The 19237-nt window shown below is 33.9% G+C and overlaps 1 protein-coding gene across 1 annotated transcript in view; it reads right to left on the bottom strand.

Moving 5' to 3' along the window:
- Ccdc178 (coiled-coil domain containing 178) overlaps positions 1–19237 on the bottom strand; it is a 345498-nt gene that overhangs the window by 301355 nt on the left and 24906 nt on the right. The window contains exons 5-7 of the mRNA XM_015482201.2: positions 18139–18339; positions 10832–11052; positions 4794–4936 (exon numbers count right to left, since the gene is read on the bottom strand). Of these exons, the coding sequence (XP_015337687.1) occupies positions 4794–4936; positions 10832–11052; positions 18139–18339 (565 nt within the window). The remainder of the gene's footprint in view (positions 1–4793; positions 4937–10831; positions 11053–18138; positions 18340–19237) is intronic.

Raw genomic sequence — 19237 nt, 5'->3', positions numbered from 1 at the left:
GTTTCTTTTGTTTCAATTTCGTTGATTTCCACTCTGATTTTAATTATTTCTTGCCTTCTGCTACATTTGCTGTTGTTTTGCTCTTCCTTTTCTAGGGTTTTGAGATGAAGTGTGAGCTCATTTATTTGTTGGTTTTTTCTTTTTTTGAGGAATGAACTCCAGGCAATGAATTTCCCTCTTAAAACTGCTTTCATTGTGTCCCATAGATTCCGATATGTTGTGTCTGTATTTTCATTTATCTCTAAGAATTTTTTGATTTCCTCCTTTATGTCTTCTGTAACCCATTGATCATTCAGTAACATATTGTTCATTTTCCAGGTGATGCAGGTTTTTTTTCTTCCTTCTTTTATCATTGATTTCCAGTTTCATTCCATTATGATCAGATAAGATGCATGGTATTATCTCCACACCTTTATATTTACTAAGTTTTTATGGTCTGTCATGCAAGAGGACATCAAAATAGCCAATAAATAATATAAAGGAGTTTGGTATCATTACCTTTCTGGTAAATTCAAATTAAAACAGTAAGAAGAAACCATTGCGTAGGAGACTAACAATATAAAGTGCTGATAAGGTTATGGAGCAGGCAGAAATGCTATAAGATGCTGGTAGAACTGTAATGGGGTACAACTACTTTGGAAAGCAATTTAGCAGTTACCTCCTAAGCTGAAACATATGCTTATAGTAAGAACATAACATAACCCAGTGCCTGGAAAACACCCAGGAGAAATCAGCACTTATATCCAAGGAAACAAAGGTTCAAGAATATTCATGGCATTTTTATCCATGAAATTGTGAAAGAGGAAATAATCCAAAAGTCCACAAATAGGAAAATGGATTAAAAATTACATTATTTTTACACTTTAGACTATCTCACTATAATAACAAAAAAACAATTTGTTGACCCACAAGGACATGAATGAATATAATAGTATATTGAGTGGAAAGAGGACAGACACCAAAGTATACATGCTGCATGTTCAAATGGAATCCAAGAACAGGCAAAATTAACTCAAGGCAATAGAAATCAGAATTATTATGTATCTTTTGGGGTGGGGTAGAAGATAGTATAGAGAGGGAAGGAAAAGTAAGAAAAACTTCCAGCATAGAGAAGGAAAGTTTTATATCTTAATCTGGTTAATGTTTATATGAGTACACACATATTTAAAAATTCCTTATTCTGTGCACTTGATATTAATGCTCATAATCACCTTTCTATATGTATGTATACTCTTAAATAATTAAAATCAATAAGAGAATTAGAATTGTATTTAATAAATAAATTTGTAACTAATACTTCTGATAGAAGTGTGGGAATATATATTTTAGGTGAGAAGAAAATCAACACAGAAGTATGATAATAGGAGTATAGGAATTAATAAAAATATGTCTTAATGTTTAATTAAATATCAAAAAAATTAATAATTTGTGTATTTAATGTTGAGAAGGAAAAACTAGAAACTTATAATATGAAGACTGTTGCATTTGTAATCACACTGAGCTAAGATCTGTTTTGTACTGGACAGAACGATGTAAAGCTGAATATGTATACAAAGGTATATATAGAGAAATTAATTATAAATAATTAAAATAGTGATATAAATGCAAATTATATCTTCAATATATGAAAAGTAAGAAACAATGCATGAAACATTAAGGGTATTAATGGTTTTATTAAGGGCATATGTGGTTTTAATTCCTCATTCCTATCTACATCCACTTGGTTTTTCATGTCACCTGGAAGGGTCCTCTAACTCTGCCTTTGTGCTCAGCATTTGACTTACCATTTCCTTTTTATTTTAGCAACTGTAATGCAAACAGAAGCTTATGAAGTTCATGTGTTGCTGTGCTTGGCTTTCTCTACAGTCTCTTATTATAACAAGAACAAGAAAGAGTTTTGGAGAAACATGGCCTATAGCCAAATCTCCCCAGTTATTTCAACTAAGGCTTCCCTACATCAGCAGGAAGCTATCCGAGCCCAACAACAACAATAATAATTAATTAATAATGTACTAACTATAGCTATTAAGAAAACAATGAGCTTAAAGATGGTAGAATAGAGGCTGTTACTTTCCAAGCTGCTCTGTGGTATGAGTCCAGGAAAGTGGGAAAACAGCTTCTCTTTGAGGTGGGTGAAAAGAGAAATCTTACTGAGATCTGACACTGGACTCTCCAAACAGCGTAGGGACTCAGAAGTTTGGTTAGAATAAAATTTTTTAAAAGTTAAAATTTCTTTAACTGTGACCACTGCTGGCACAGGTGACCACCAATACAGATCCACCATAGGAGACTAAGAAAACCTGCATTTCAGGTTGCACTGTGGTATGTCCTGAAATGGAGAAATTAGTGATCAAGGACACTGTCAAAATGCTCCAGTGGGTGAACTACAATTTATTCTCATGTGGGAAATATGCTGCAGGGCTCCCAGGAGCCCATGGAGAGTTAAAGAGTCACCATCTATTCCCATTATACTATGGAGGCCAGTGGGTATGGGTCCAAACCCAGGCACCCAGACTTGTGTGATTCCAGGTAGGTCTAAAATCCTGACCTGGCAGAGGCTCATCACACAACCCAGAGTGTGACTAGAAAACCAGGTGAAATTCAGAGTGCTGTAACCAGGGGAATTCAGGACACTCAGACCCAAGAGATCCCGGGTGTCTCCCACCCTGGTTTGCAGGATCAGCAAGGGAGCACTGGGAACCTCATGGGGATGGGGGAGTGAATGTGCACTTGGGACTGAGTCCAAGAGGCCAGGATACAGGTGGCAGAGGGGGTAAAGGACTGGCTTCTCCACTGCACACGTAAACTCAGGGAAGACTCCAGGGGTACAGACTCCCAGCAAGGATCACAAGCAGCTGTGCTCCAGTGGTGTGCTGATGGAAAAGATTCAGATCAAAAGGCACCTGGATCTAGCTACACCCAAACTCAGGCTCCAGGAGCTCCGCCTCTGGGAACTTCTCTCATAGAACTCTGGAGTGACCCCCTCACTGTGAGTGGAGCAGACAACACCCTCCAACCCGCCCCACCTCGTACTGCCAAGAAGGGAAATTGAGAACAGGCAACTTGACCATGACAGCCTCTGACTACTAATTTTGTGCGCAATACATATCCCAAGAAAAAATGGAAATAAAGACAATCGGGAACAGACAGAATTCCAAGAGTCAAAGAAGGTGTCAGTCAGTATTCCAGGAAGACATAACAACTTACACTTGTATGCATCTGAGAATATAGCTTCAAAATACATGAAGCAAAAAATGATGGAATCACCAAACATTAGATGGACAGATATACCACCATAGTAGGCAATTTTGTAGTCCTCTCTCAACACTTGAGGGAAAAGTAGTTAAAAAAATCAGTAATAATACAGAATGGTACTTCTCCAAAATCACCCTGGGATCTTTTAAAAGTACAGATCCTTAGTCAGTAGGCTTGGGTTAAGACTGAGATCCTATATTTTGAAAAAGGACCAGAAAATGCTAATGTTGTTGTACAAAAATTAATCTCTATAATAGAAAATTTGACCCCAGAAATAACTGAAAACAATACACTCAACAAGAATAAATGCTGTATTCAATTACACAAGGAATATTTAATAAAATATATTTATATGTATGTGTATATGTACGTTTCTATCACATGTATACCTGTGTGCGTGTGTATGTGCCATGTCACTGAACCATCTGTTAAGACTTATAATTTTCAGTGGGTTAAATCTATATAATATTCTCTGAGTAAAATACAACTTAATAGGAAAGCAATAATAAAAAGATAATTAGAAACTTACAATGAAAAATTTTAAACACATATATTTAAATACATTTTTCATCACCCACGGGTCAAAAAAATGCATGATGAAAATTAGAAAATATATATGAGATTGAATGATAATGAAAATACAACAGATATAGTGAGTTACAAAAGAGACTTACCCATTAAATAACAGATAATCTTTAAGTACATGTTGACTATATATTGGATGTGAGGAAATAGAAGAAACTTAACAAAATGATTTTATCTAGTTCATAGAATTTTGTACAAATTGCGTTCCATTTTGCTTATATTTATTTGAAAATCCATAATAAATGAGTTAATTGAAAAAATGAAATTTTGGGCTGAGATTGTGGCTCAATGACAGAGTGCTTGCCTTACACGTATGAGGCACTGGGTTCGATCCTCAGTACCAATATAAATAAATAAATAAATAAAGGTATTGTGTCCATCTATAACTAAAAAATATTTTTTTAAAAAAAGTGAAATTTTATGATGACACCCAGAGCCATAAAGAATTTAAAGCCAATGAAAGCACGTGGAAGAAAATCAGCAAGTACAAATACATCAAAAATAATTGTAAGATAAAAGTACTCAATTAATAATGTGCCAATATAATTAATACATAAACTTTTAAATACTCCATTTTATTATTAAGAAAATAAAGTTAAATAAGTGCTACATTTATAATTAATGCATTAGTATGTAATATTTATTTTACTAATATCCCCCATTTTTAAAAATACAAGGTAGTCACTTTTGTACATGGATAGCAGAGATATAGATTGCTGATATCCTTAGACAAGTTGGCAATATATATGAAAAACTTGAAAATGATAGACATATACTGCTTTAGGAATTTACATAAATTTGCATATATAAAATATACATATTTAAACTTATATATAAGCTTGTTGATAAGCAAGATATTCTTTTTATCTGAAATTTTTTAAACGGTAATATAACATTTTTAATTAGAATTTTATTTCTAAATGCTATAGGTAGCATTTGTGCAAAATTCTTACTTGTAGTTCTCTATGCTTGCTTTATCACAGGAAATATCTTTTTCCATTTCTTCTTTAGCTTGTTTAGCTTTCAATTTGGCATTTTCAAAGGCGTCTTTAGCTTCTTCAAGTGTTTCATGAACTTGTCTGAACATTTCCATTACCTGGATGTAGAAAGTACTTTTTAAACATATTAACTTAATGGTTAATTAAAAGAAAGAACTTTAACTTAGGGAACTTGTTACTTACATAAAAAGTTCTTCATACACATTTTCTTCCCATATTTAGTCTACTGTTTCAAAAGTGGAGTTTCAGGTTGCTTTTACCCTGGTGGGCATCCACACTATAAGTTATTGACAAAATAACTTCAATATCCAGATTAACATGTCCAAAATAAAATCATTGTCTTTTCACCTTCCAAAACAGTTGTTCTCATTGTGCAAATAATATTTCATTGTACAGCAATATGAGAAAAAAGATGAATAAAGAAAATAAAAGCACCTGTACTTCCTTCAACCAGAAATAACCATTGTTATCTCAGTGTAATAGTTAAAAATATTTAACTTTTTTGGCGGGGGGTACTGAGGATTGAACTCAGGGGCACTCAACTACTGAGCCACACCCCCAGCTCTATTTTGTATTTTATTTAGAGACAGGATCTCACTGAATTGCTTAGTGCCTTGCTTTTACTGAGGCTGGCTTTGAACTTGTGATCCTCCTGCTTCAGCCTCCCAAGCCACTGGGATTACAGGCATGTGCCACCATACCTCACAAAATATTTAATTCTTAACCAGTTTCATCCATTAACAAACTTCATAAACAGTCCCCTTTCCCTCTGCAACACGCCCTTCTGTGTCTCTGTCTATCTATCATCTATGTACCTATCTCTGAAACACATCATTTTTATATACTCTTCCCTTATACACACATTGTACCTCCCTCAGCTCATTGTCAATTATGTGTACATCATGCACAACTTGATGTGCACAACATAGGAGCAGTGCATAGCCTAAACATTACTGTGATGGAAGACTCATTAGTAAACTGCACTACCTTCAACATTTCCCTCAACTGTATTGTTAAAGGAAAAGACACCAAGAAGCTAAGGCTTTTTGTAAATATTGGTTGCTATCTTACTCTCCAGAAAAGGGCTAACAACTTGCATTCTTACCAACAGAACAAGAGGGAACCATGTTTCAAAATCCTTTCCAACATTTTAAATAAATTTTTTCTAAAAGAGTTTTCAAATTGACAGATTGAAGAGGTTGTCCATGTAAATTTTATTAGAGTTTGATTATTTCTTTATATAAAAATTTTGGAATGTCTGACTTTCTTTTATTATAGAAAGCCTTCCTATGTGTGTATATATATACACACACATAGAGAGAAAAAGTATATATCATATCCTTTATTTTTGTCACTAAGAATTTATAATTGTAGTCTTACATGTCTACCTTTATACATTTCTTAATAAATATTTAATGACTACTATTTATAATATAAAATTTCCATTTGTATTCCTAACTATTTATTGACAATATGGAGAAAGATTATTCATGTTTGTAAATGGGGACTAAAATAAACCCATCTCTATCTTTCTCTCCTTCTCTCCTATTGGTTCTGTTTCTCTGAAGAACCCTAATACAGATACCTTGAACCTAACAACTCTCCTTCTACTGTTCTCACATCTCTGGGCCACTCCTTGTATCCTGCATTCCTGGTCTTACCCACCTTCTAGATATTCAGGGGCCAAAATGAATGAGAGTCTTGCCTTCTGCAGTGGGACCCAGGGACTGTGATGAAACTATCTATTACGGGTGGACACCAGAGGGAAAGTCATTCCCCACAATGCTGATGGGGTGCTATTACAAAAGGTTATAAATGCCATGCACGAAACACGAAACCTCCACAACAGAGTGGAAGAAAAATGATTCCTTAGAAAAAGAAAATATTTTTCATTTATAAAACAAGCATAACTGACAAGATTCAAAAATGAAAAGCAGAATTATGAACAATGATAGGATCAACCCCTCCTCAGAGAGAAAGAGTCTCTGTAGGAAGAGACTGAAGGAAGGTAGGATAGAATAGTTCTTCAGAGCACAAGTTCTGTAGCAGGAGTCCTTGTGTTCAATCCCTCTTGTGTGTATTATTTAGATCTTGTGTAATTTTTTTAAACCTTTGTGCCACCGGTTTTCATTTTCAAAATGAATGTAATAATAGTGCCTGTATTCACATGTGTGGATGAATGAGACACATAGAGATGAAGCAGAACATAACAAAACTCATCAGATATTATAGACAATTGTGTTCATAGGGAAATTCATAGCTATAGACATTTACATTTAAAAAGAAAGATCCCATTCCCATAACCTACAAAAACCCCCAGCAAAAACAAACAACACCAAAAAAAAAAAAAAAAAAAAAAAAAAAAAAAACNTGTGAGCTTCCTCATTCATATCTGAGGGGAAAGAGAAGAGACAAGAGAGGGAAAGAGGGAGAGAAGAAATGGGAGAAGGAGAAGAAAAGGAAAAGAGAAAAGATATAGCTATATATAGCTATAGCTCCCACTTGAGGGAAAACAAAAACAAACAAACAACAACAAAAAAAAAAAAAAAAAAAAAAAAACAAAACCAAGAAAAAGGGTAGCAAGCTAAACCCAAAAGCAGAAGAAAGGAAACGATAAAGATCAGAGTAGAGACAAAATGGAGAATAGGAAAACAATAGAGTTAATAAATATCAAAAGTTGGTGTTTGAAAAGCTAAAATTTGCAAAAATTTAGTTAGACTAATCTAGAAATAAAAATAAAGAAAGAAACTCAAATTACTAAAATTAGAAATGTGACAACCCAATTGTCTACCATGCCAGACCCTTATCACATTGTGACATAGTAGCACTAGTCCCAAGCATTATTTAGGCATTGTGTAATTTCAATAGGTTTCTGGCAAATGCCTCAAAATTGGGTCAAGACAGCACATTAAAAAAAAATCAAATGATATTATAAACAAAACACCGTAAACTTTATATAGGATGGACAGAGAGCCTGAGAGAGAAGGCTGCCTTCCAAGTAGGCCACTGGGCCCCTCATTCCCTTTCCTAGAATTACCTAGAATTGTCTGCTGTGTGAGGTTAGCAGATGCAGACTGCAACTAGAATTCCAAAACAGGAAGAAAAAAGAAAGTGGTGGGGGAGAGACAAAACAAACAAACTAACAAACAAAAGCAAAAATATCACAATACAGGGGGAGGAAGTAAGTTGAGTTGTTCTCTTGGGTAAAGAACTCTTGGAATGTCTTGCCTCACAGATACCCAAAATGTAAATCAAGGTCACACATGTCTACCCACATTAAGCCTTCACCGGGACACTCCTTATTCCCTTCAGAATTCCGGACATTACACATTTTACTTCTTAGAATCCACGGTGTGTTATATTTTCTTACCTGGTTTTGAGGCCTGGGCTAACCTCTGGCCATTCCTCTCTGTGGGCAATGCATTAAATCTGCACCCCCAACCACTTCCTGAGTTCTCACATTCTGGGTCACTATATACACGCCCGTCCTATTCTCTAACAGGCCCCAGACAAGTAGGGAGAGCCTACATTCTGGAGCCCACTGAAATTACTCAAATTAGCCACTCCATGGGGTTCACATGATTATAGAGGTACAAGTCTAAAATCTGTAGTGTGAGCTGACAGGCTGGAGACCCAGGCAAAATTTACAGTCTAAATCCAAAAGTAGTGCGCTGATAGAACTCCTTGCTGCTCAGAGTAGGTCAATATTATGTTAAGGAATTTAATTCATTGGATAAGGCTCACCCACATTATGAAGGGTAATTATTCTAAATCCACTGACTTAAATGTTAATCTTATCCAAAAAACTTCTTAACTGAAACATCCACAATGTTTTGCCAAAAATCTGGGCCCTGTGGCCCCACCAGGTTGACACATAAAATTAACCATCGTAGTGACTCTGATAGGCTTTACACAAAGTTTGCTATTTTCCTGGTGTGCTAGGTGAATTTGTGCTTTTCTTCTACCCTACATCCTGCCTAGTCTTAAAATCATCCAAAAACTCTGCTTTCTCCTGCCTACAACATTGCCAAGTTCCTCTATCAGAGAAAAGCACACTAAAACAACAAAGGGATACTAATTTAAACACATGTGGGCAAATTTTTTAAAGTATGACAATAAAAATGTTGACAAAATATGAGTTCTAAAATTTGTTAGGATGCATTTAGCTGGAAGTAACAGAAATAAGCCAAGTAAGTTGCTTACTTGAGAATGCAGTTGTACGTTTTTTTTCACAGAAATGGATTCAAGTTCCCCTCTGCCTTTTTGTCTGTCCAGCCATCTCTACAACTGGCTTCCATTCCTAAAATTGTTCCATGCCATACAATGGAAATTAGAGCTGTAGCTATCATATAGATTCTAGGTTGCTGGAAAGTGGAGAAAAATTCTAAAAGGTGCTTCCTTTGAGTGAGTTGTCCATTTCAAATATTTTTCATAGAAACTCCATCCAGTGATTTCTACGTCTGTATCATTAGAACACAATGGGAAAAAGGAGGAACTGGGAAATAATTTGACACATTGTGTTCCAGCCATGCAGAGATGAGTTACTAAGAAAGGACGGGAATTTGGGGCCACAGTGGAAACATGAGACGTCTTTGGCACTGTCACTTCTAGAGTAATGTGAATTGTTACAGGTACTCCAAGGAGAAACTTGGTATTATCCATAAAATCAAAAATAAATATAATCCATATCCTAATAAAGAATACGTAGCTAAGAAAAAATATAATCCATATCCTAGTAAAGAATATGTAGCTACTAGTTAAGAATACGTAGCTAAGAAAAAATTCACATGCACCTAGAGAGGAACCCATTTACAGATGATTATTGTTTCAAGTCAAATCAGCAGTTGTGTCAGCAAAATTTGGAAATAAACGTCCAAGAGAGAAAATGCTTAATAATAAATTGTGAGGTATTTACTTGATGGAACACAGCAAGTAAAATAAGTGAATCAGAGTATCTCAATTGTAGCTTGATTAAACTAAGGCAATGAAAGATTAAAGAACAAGTTGCCCAGTTATAAAATTTGTGATACTATTTATACCATTTAAAGATATAGATTATTTTTAAATTATCTTTATATAAATTATTCAAATTTTTCCTAGAAATAATGAAATTTATATTAGTTATCGTTCAAAAGGAGGATGGAAATGGAACTGCTGAAGTGAACACAAAAGACATGGAAAACTTGTTTTATACACTTTAAAATAATCAAAAATAAATATAACACAAACTTAAGCTTGGTTTTTGTGATAGATATAAATAAATTGTTTTTTTTTTCTATAATATGATTGCACAATAGGAGAGGTAAATGTTATTTAATCATTAAAGACCATTTCACTTACACTTTTCATCAACAATGAAATCACTGATATATTCTACTTGCATTCTCCCTCAGTTCAATTGTGGCTTTAAAAAATACCAGACTGTCTAGGCACAGTGGCACACACCTGTAATCTCAACACCTGGGAAAGCTGAGGCAGGAGGATCATGAGTTCAAAGCCTGCCTCAACAACTTAGCAAGGCCATAACCAACTTAGCAAGATCCTGTCTCAAAATAAAATATAAAAAAAAAGGGCTGGGAACTTGGCTCAGTGGTTAAGAGCCCCTGGGTTCTATCCCTGGTTACCCCTGCCCCACCAGTATATATATATGTAAATATATATATATTTATTTATATGTAAAAGAAGTGTATACACACACACACACACACACATATATAGATACCAGGCTCTTTTGAATCTCCAAAATGTCATTAGTAAATTGACTAATGTTAATCTCCCTAGGTATAAATATAAATGAAGAAAATATAGATAAAATGTACCAATAGATTGTACTGTATACAGTCTATGAAGTCCTATGAAAAATAAATAGCATGTCAATTTGGAGAAAAAAATATTAAACCTTTTAAAAATATGTTAATTTATTATGGTAGAAATATTTTTGCATAACCAACCACCAGTTTCTGAGATGCATATCCATGCAGTTATTCATTTACCTCAGCTTCCTTTTGAGAACACTCCTTCAGAGCTTCCACTTCCTGCTGCCGCTTTGATCGCAGTAGAGGGCCATATTGAAGCATGTAGTCGATGTCCCTTTGAACCTTCACGTTGGCTTCTTCTAGCTTTGTCTTTTGTTTCTCCACATGTTCCAGTTGACGAATTCTGCCTTCCAGATGCCATTGTAATTCCATAATGTCTCTCAAGTAGGCATCATGTTCTAGATGTAGAACAAGAACAAAAGACAATCAGATTTTGAAACAACAGATCCAAAAGGAAATCTTTGAAAATAAGTGAGACGTTTTTGCTTCAGAAATTACTTTGTGAATCTTACTCATCTTAAAATCTAAATCTAAAATAAGGATTACTGTAATATTAAATTGTAAAATACAGTGCTTTCTTCATTCATCACTAAACAAATTAAAATGTGTTTTATAAATTAGTAATTGTTTAAGTACAAATTACACTCACCATGATCTACAGATATACTGATCATTGTATACCTGCATTCTATGTATGCAACTCCTCCAAAGTGAAAAAATTGCAAGAGTGGGGGCCTTCTAAAACCACCCACATCTAAAGTAATGAAATTGGAGTTACAAATATCAGAATGGAAAAGGCAAGAATTACTACTGGTGATACAATTATATGACAAAACACAAAAATATCAGCTGAAAATTGTTGAAAAGTTAATAGACAAAATAAATGTTTTCATAAAGAATATCTTGAAAATGATTTTGCAGCAACAAAACTATAATGTAAAATAAGCTTCGTAAATCTAGTAATAATCTCTACATGAACCAAGAAAGGCCTGAAGGAAGAAAACAACAACATGCCATCCAACAACTAGAAAATGAATTTGAATCAATGGATAAACATGCTTTGTTTTGTATAAAAATGTTTGAAATTTTTAACATGGAAATTTCCTTTGATTACTTTATAAATTTAATTAAGTCCCTTCAACCAACCAAGGCAATTTTAGGCTAATAAGTTTTCCTCATTGTGTTAACCTCCTAATGTTAAACCAATCTTGCATTTTTGGAATAAAACTAGGCAGGTTAGTTGTTGTTGTTGCTTTTAATCTTTCTAAAGAGATTTATTGATGGAATTTGCTGATGTCTTCACAGGATTATTTTGTACATTTATATTCATGATTAATGCTTATCTGTGAATCTTATTAAATCCAAAAAAAAGTTGTTTTAATATTGCATTATAAAATACATTTTCTTCATTCATCACCGAAGTAATTAAAACATGTTTATAAATTAGTAATTATTTTAGTAAAACTCCACTTTTTTACTGATTCTGGTAAACAAGCTACCCTATGATTCATCTTGCCATTGTGGTTCTCCATATTTACTCTTTCCATTAGTGACTTCTTAATGAGCCAATACTTAGCTTTGTGTATCTTCTGATTGTGTATTTTCATTATTTTCCACTTTGTTATATATGTATTTTTCATATTTGTACCATCTTCACCTAATTTTGATTTATAATTTATGCTAGCTTCTTATATAATTTTTCGCTTTCTTTTCTCTAAGACTTTACAGAATTTTGAAATTACATGTAAAGCCCTATCTCTCTAGTGTACATGTATGCTTTTATTTTGTGGGGAAAAAAATTTCAGTTTTTGTGTCAGGAGCTGCCACATAGGAGCTGAGCGCCCCCTAGCTTTGAACAATGGAAATGGGGAGACTGGCTTCCTTGACCTGGAAGCAGGTGGATCCCCATCTCGTTCAGCAGAGAAGCAAAGCTTTGGGAATGGGCTTTACTCAATGGGAGTGGGCTGCCCCTTGTAACATTATCCCTTTGCCTTACATGGATGGAATGTTCTTTCCAACAGCCTCCCCAAATAAAACCAGGGTTTGAGGGACGCTCTCTCTTTTTCCAACAGACCCCTAAGGTCCAGAGCCATCACAGAACCCAAAGAAAAAGGTACTTTCTGTCTCTGTGTAATTATTTCGTGCCAACACAAATTCACCTGGAGTGACTCTGAAGGGTTTATTTGCGTGTCAGGGCATTTTTGAGTCAAAATCTTTCCATTAATGGCCATGTGAATATTTTGGTTATCATCAATCCATTTTTCTGTGCACTTATTATTCAGTTCATCAAGATTTTAACAATATTCTAATAAATTTGTTCTTAATATCTTCTTTACTATTAATCAGTGCCACATCTCTATGTAATTTCATTCCAAATGTCACTCATGGGTACATCCTCTGTGATTTTGAATGACCTTGGAATTGGTTCTCCATGTTCACTCTTTTCATTAGTCTCTTTTTAATGAGCCAACCTTTACATGTATGTATCTTCTGAATAAAGTATTTTAAATTATTTTTTCCATTTTGTAATTGTTTTTTTTTCATTTTTCTTTGTATTTATTATTTTTGCTTTTTAAATTCTAAAGTCATTTTTATAATCAATTAGTCCTTTTTGATGCAACAAAAGCTACTGATTTCTCTTTAAATAATAAGATGATAGTAAGTTTTTAATGATACATTTCTGAATATCTTCTAATTTCTTGGATATGTACTATGTGATACCATGACTTTCTTACTTTGTCTACACTCACTATAGACAGTAACATGTTTAGCCATTTACTACGGTGGTATTAAATATCACCATCATTATTTTCATGTTTATCTTACAGTAGATATTCATTATATTCTCCCATTCTATACTCCATGCTTTTAAATATTTCATCTTCCTATTCGTTCTATTGCAGCAATACATTCCATGCAATTTCTTCAAATTTTAGTTACCAATTACTTTTCTCTTCTGAGTCTAATGAACAATACAAGTAACTATTGAATTGGCAAGCTTAAGTAATGTATTTTTCATTTCTATTAGTGTTTTTCCTTCCTATTTTGCCATCTTTAAAAAATTGTCCTTGCGTTTATTTTCAAGCATCTCTTTTTAGTTCTTGAAACAAATCATACTTATTTTATAATTTCATGTATAATACAATCTCTGAAATATTTAAGTAAAATTCTGTGGTTTGTACTCATTTGCACTCATTAAATCAGAATCTCTGTGTGTTTTATAGAATTTTATGCTGAGTTTCTCCTCCTCCCCACCCCCCAGAACTTTATCTGAACTGATGCTCTGGTGCCTACACTGAAATTTTAGTCTTTTGGAGGAAATTTGTCTTTGCTCCTGCCAGATGCGTCATTTTACTATCGACCCACAGAACATCTAAGTAATATTCTCCACTTAATTTTCAGACACATAGACAGCTGGAAGTTGAGTCGCAAATTTGTTTGAAATTAGGACATTAATAAATCTCAGGGAACATTGTTTTCCTCCATTGACTAAATGAAACAAGCAAGTTTGTTGTCTGACCTGAATGACAGGTTTATTCATGATTTGCTCTTATGCTAAGTATGTAGATCTTCTGATTCTGAGCTTCCTCATCATCTTTAATTAGACTTGTCACTTTGGTTTAGCCTTAGGCTTTATTTCTGGTCTCCTCTATCCTTCAGATACATCAAAATGGGAACCCATGAAAATCCTGGTATCCCTCAAGACTAAATCTAACATTGATGCCTAATTATTTCCAAAAGTTTCCATTCCAAACATAAAAGTTGGTACTGGTGTGTTTCTTATTTTCTTAACAATTTGTCAGGGTATTTTAAGGGACTTTTAAAAAATCAAAATACACACAAAAAACTGACAACTAAAAAACACTTGAGTATCATTGGTTTTTTTCTTCTGATTTTAATGTATTATTGGAGATTTCAGTATCCTATCCTTGATAATTCAATGAATAACAAGACAGGAAATCATTAAGGAGATAGAAGACTTTAACAGCAGTGTCAACTAGCTTAACCTAACTGACATGTCTACTAGATACTCTACTCAACAATAGCAAAATATATACTAATTTCATCTGTACAGGACATTTTCTAAAGGCCTAGGCAATTCTTAAAGTATAAGTAATTTTAATACAATTGAAACAATTCAAGAATGTTTTTGAGCAAATAAAATTAATTTAGAAATAACAGAAAATTTTGAAAATCTCATTATATTAGCAAATCAAGCAGCAACTTCTAAATAAATAACAGATCCAAAAACAATCACAAGGGAATTTAGAAATATTTTGACTAAATAAAAATGAACTCAGCATATAAACATTTATGAAATGCAATTAACATAAATGCAATTAATACAGGTCTTAGGAGGAAATTCATAGATTGAAATATCAATTCTAGAAAAAATTTACCAAGGAAAAAAATCAAAGCTTCCACTTTGTGTTTGTGTGTGTGTGTGTGTGTGTGTGTGTATAAATGTAAATTATTCCTAAGAAAGTTCCAGATGAAAGTCAGAGAAAAATCAGTGATATAAAAGTAGAAAAACAATAGAGAAGTCAGTAAAAGAAAAAGTTGACTTTTTGAAAAGGTCAACAAAATTGACAAACGTTTTGCTAGACTGACCAAGAAAAAAAAAAGAAGGAACAAATTACTAGTATTGGGGGAAAAAGAGGTGTTACCACTACTCTTGCTATGGAAATTAAAATAATTATAAAGGAATATCAAACAAAGTTTTGCCAGCAATCAGACAACTAAATGAAATGTCTGGATTCCTCAGAAAACATAAATTATCCAAACTGGTTCAAAAAGTAGAAAACAGAAGAGACTTAAAATTAAGAAAGAAGTTAGCTATTTAAAATAAGTTGGTATTTTAGTAAGTTGGGTTTTTTGTTTTTTGTTTTTCTGCTGAGATTAAAAGACCTGACTAGAAGAATTTTAGGGTAAAAAAAGTTTATTTGAGAGCTCACAGTCTCAGAGGTCTCCATCCATAGACATCCTCAGGGCTCGAGCTAAGGCTGAACATTATGGTGGGCGAATATTACATAAGGAAGCAGATCACATGATGAACAGGCGCAGAGAGAGACAGATTCCACTCTCCAGATACAAAACATACACCCCAAAGGCACACCTCCAATGACCCATCTCCTCCAACCATACCCTACCCACCTTAAGTTACTACTCAGTTAATTCTGTCAGGGGATTAATTCACTGATTGAGTTAAGGCTCTCATAACCAGAACATTTCTTCCCTAAACCTTCTTGCCTTGTCTCACACATGAGCTTTTAGGGGACACTTCACATCCAAACCATAACAGCTGGCAAATTAGACTAAACAGGTTGGCCATGGATATAAAAATTTGTAACTGGGCCCTGCTAGAAAAAGAACAACTTCAAGAAAATTAAAAAGCAAACAATCAAAGGAAAAAAAATTTCTAGCTCGTAACTTATGAAGGTTTAGAGGTAAAATTCAACTAATAAATTAACATAACTGTTCCAGAAAGTGAAATTCCTAGGATCAAAATAGAGGCAAAACAGCAATCAAAAGCTCACTGGACTTGACCTCTCCCCGAACAGGCCACCAATTGCCTTGACCAGCACAGCCAATCTCGTGGGTTCTGGTGAGGGGCAAAGGGGGATGAGAAAAATAAAGACACAGATTGTGAAGACATAGCTGGGGTCAGGTGGAGCACAGCTCTTTGAGGGAAAAGCAGGTCTAAAGAATTATGCCAGCAGTTTTTATTTATACATGTCTCATTATCAGATTAAAGATTATGCAAGCATTATTGTTTTGTATTCATGATAGTTACAGAGTTAGCAATATTATGCAGCTTATTCAGCAGTTACATTCTATAGTTGCAATGTGCAATGTCAGGAGCTTTGTGTAGCTGTCAAGAAAGTCCATTGTTTAAAGTTACTCTTATGCAGGCAGGTTTAGGAGAAGTGGAGCTTGGTGAAACATTGTGGTTGTCCAGCAAGAGAGTTCCTCTATTCCCAGGAACTATGTGCCTAAGATCAAGGTCAAGGATGATAAGATTGTAGCACAAAGCCTCCTTATGGAGGGCATTACCACAGCAGCTAGACATCCTGCACCTTTGTACAGAAAGTTTCCCAGGCACCCAGCATGCCATAGCCATGAAGTCATCAGAGACCCCAATCTCAGACACTGCTCTCCACATATAAGTCCATATAGACCCCATGTAGACTATACACAAACTGATCAGCAAACAAAGATTAATAAAACTAGGCCTCAAAATTAACTTTTTCTATTATACTAACAAGGAAGAAGCATTATGAAAAGTGCAGATGACTCCTTGTAGGTGTGAATATGAGTCTGCCCAAGAATCACCTGAGATCTAGGATTTCCCAGGATGTCTGTGCTAACTCGACTGTAGTCTCATTGTTTTTAAAACACAAATACAGGCACATATATAGCATGCATATATAAATCACGTAGTTACACTATTGCATAGATAACAGAGTATACATATTATAAATTCTATTCAAAGAAAAAAAATTAGAAAAAGAATAACATTCAAGAGAATAAATAAAAGATCTAATGTTTTGTTGAAACTCCCCTGAATGTGTACCCCTCTTTGGAGACTACAGCTTGAAAGACTTATGACGTGACAAAAATGTATGTATGGATTCACCATGACACATACCTTTAGTTAATAACTATTGTCTCAGAGTAATAATTAATAGCATTCCTTTTTCTCTCAAGGTTTTCTTGATTTAAATGATAGATTACATGGATGCCCAATTGTTTAAAAAACAACAACAACAACAAAGTATATGAATTCTGAATTAAATTTTTCCCCTTATAAAGGGGTAAAAACCTCCCAGCCTCAGGCAGAATCAAGTAGTTAGGAATGTTTTGACAGGCAATGTTCAGAGCACAAAAACAAAAACAAACAAACAAAACCCCACAGGTTTAGATTGTGTAGCACTTTGGACCATGTCCCTGGCTCTGCAGTCTAAAAGACATCAGTTTCTTCTTAAACATTTTTTACTTACATGACTTGGAAACATTAAGGGTTCCATCTCTGATACAAATTCCTTTAAAAGTAAATTGGCTTCTGAATTCTCAAAAACATAGACACACGTAGTTTTCAACACATCACTGAAAACTTTCAATTTTCCTACAATTAAAAATGTGGCCAATAATACCAACTAGAAATCACTTTAAATTTCTAGTAACTTAAATACTACTGCCAAGGTAAAAATATATACCAAATGTCTGCATGCCCCTGGGATATCATAAATGCATGGAATTTCCAACAGACCTAAATGACAGCAGGCTCAGTTTTCCTCAGTGCATTTCCAGTGTATGCCTATGAATTCAGCAATCTTATTAATACCATCTTTCAAAAGTGTCCTGGTTTGTAGACAACATACAGTCACTCTAAACAGGTGATTTTTTTGTACACAGAGCTACAAATGATTATCTGTGCTTCCCCAACAAAGGAAATGGCAACAATAGAAAATCCTTATTATTACCTTTCTGCACAGCTAGTGGGAGTTCTTGAAGTTTCCAGATTGACCACGCATCAATTTTTGTGGTAATCTTTCCCTTTCTTAATTTTTGTTGATTTAAAGTTTCTTCGGCAATTGCCCGGTCAGTTTCTAGACATTTAATGAGATGGATCGTCTCTGACAGCAATGTTTCCATTTCTTTCTTTAACTCAGGACACTTTTCATCTGAAAATAGGAAAATGCATTTACATTTGTTAGTGAAGCAACCTGCAAGCTGTGTGATGGGAACATGGGTCTTAGTTGGATTATTATTCTTTTAAATATTTATGCACTTAATAAGAGAATGTTAAAAAATGAATTAACCTTTTAAAGACAGTCTTATTATAATACAATCATAACATTGATTATAATCTTTGAAGGCAAAATTTTTCAATGAGCAATTTCTATAAAAAAATACATCACATAGAACCAGAAGAATGAGAAATTATACTTCATTTATGTAGGATATGTCAAAATGCATTCTACTATCATGTATAACTAATTAGAATATATTTTAAAAGGGCTACATCTTAAACCATATCTTCAAGAATAATATAATTTCATTACAGTACATGGAAAAAACACATGTTATATGCACAACTGTACTATACAACTTTATTTTTAATTTATGAATGTGTTTCCTACCATTCTATAAGAAAACAAATCAAAATTATTATATCAGACAAATACTGAAGATCCTCAGATGGTTCCTAGAAATGAACACTTTATATTCTTCAAGCTTATCAGACAAATAACTTCTCTCTTTAGCTTTACCAGAAATTCATCAGGATTTCCAAATTCTATTTATTTTCTTATAATACAAATTAACTCCTTTAATGATAGATATTTGTGATTCCTGGTTCACAGCACTGAAATGATATGACTTAATATTAACGAAAGTATTGCCATGGTATTCATCCATCTATTTACAGGAAAAAAATGTGTACAGAGGTTATTATTTTCAGGAAATAGGATCTACCTTGGAGATAAGAAGGTAAAGAAGATAGATAATGTTCCCATCCTTATGGGATTTATATGTATAAGCAGTGACTTTTGCAAAAGTGTGACATGATGAGAATACTTA

This window comes from Marmota marmota, unplaced genomic scaffold (genome assembly GCF_001458135.2).
Source record: "Marmota marmota marmota unplaced genomic scaffold, marMar, whole genome shotgun sequence".
Lineage (NCBI taxonomy): Eukaryota > Metazoa > Chordata > Mammalia > Rodentia > Sciuridae > Marmota > Marmota marmota.
Note: the sequence above shows the minus strand (reverse complement) of the source record. Positions and strands in the feature narration are given on the sequence as shown.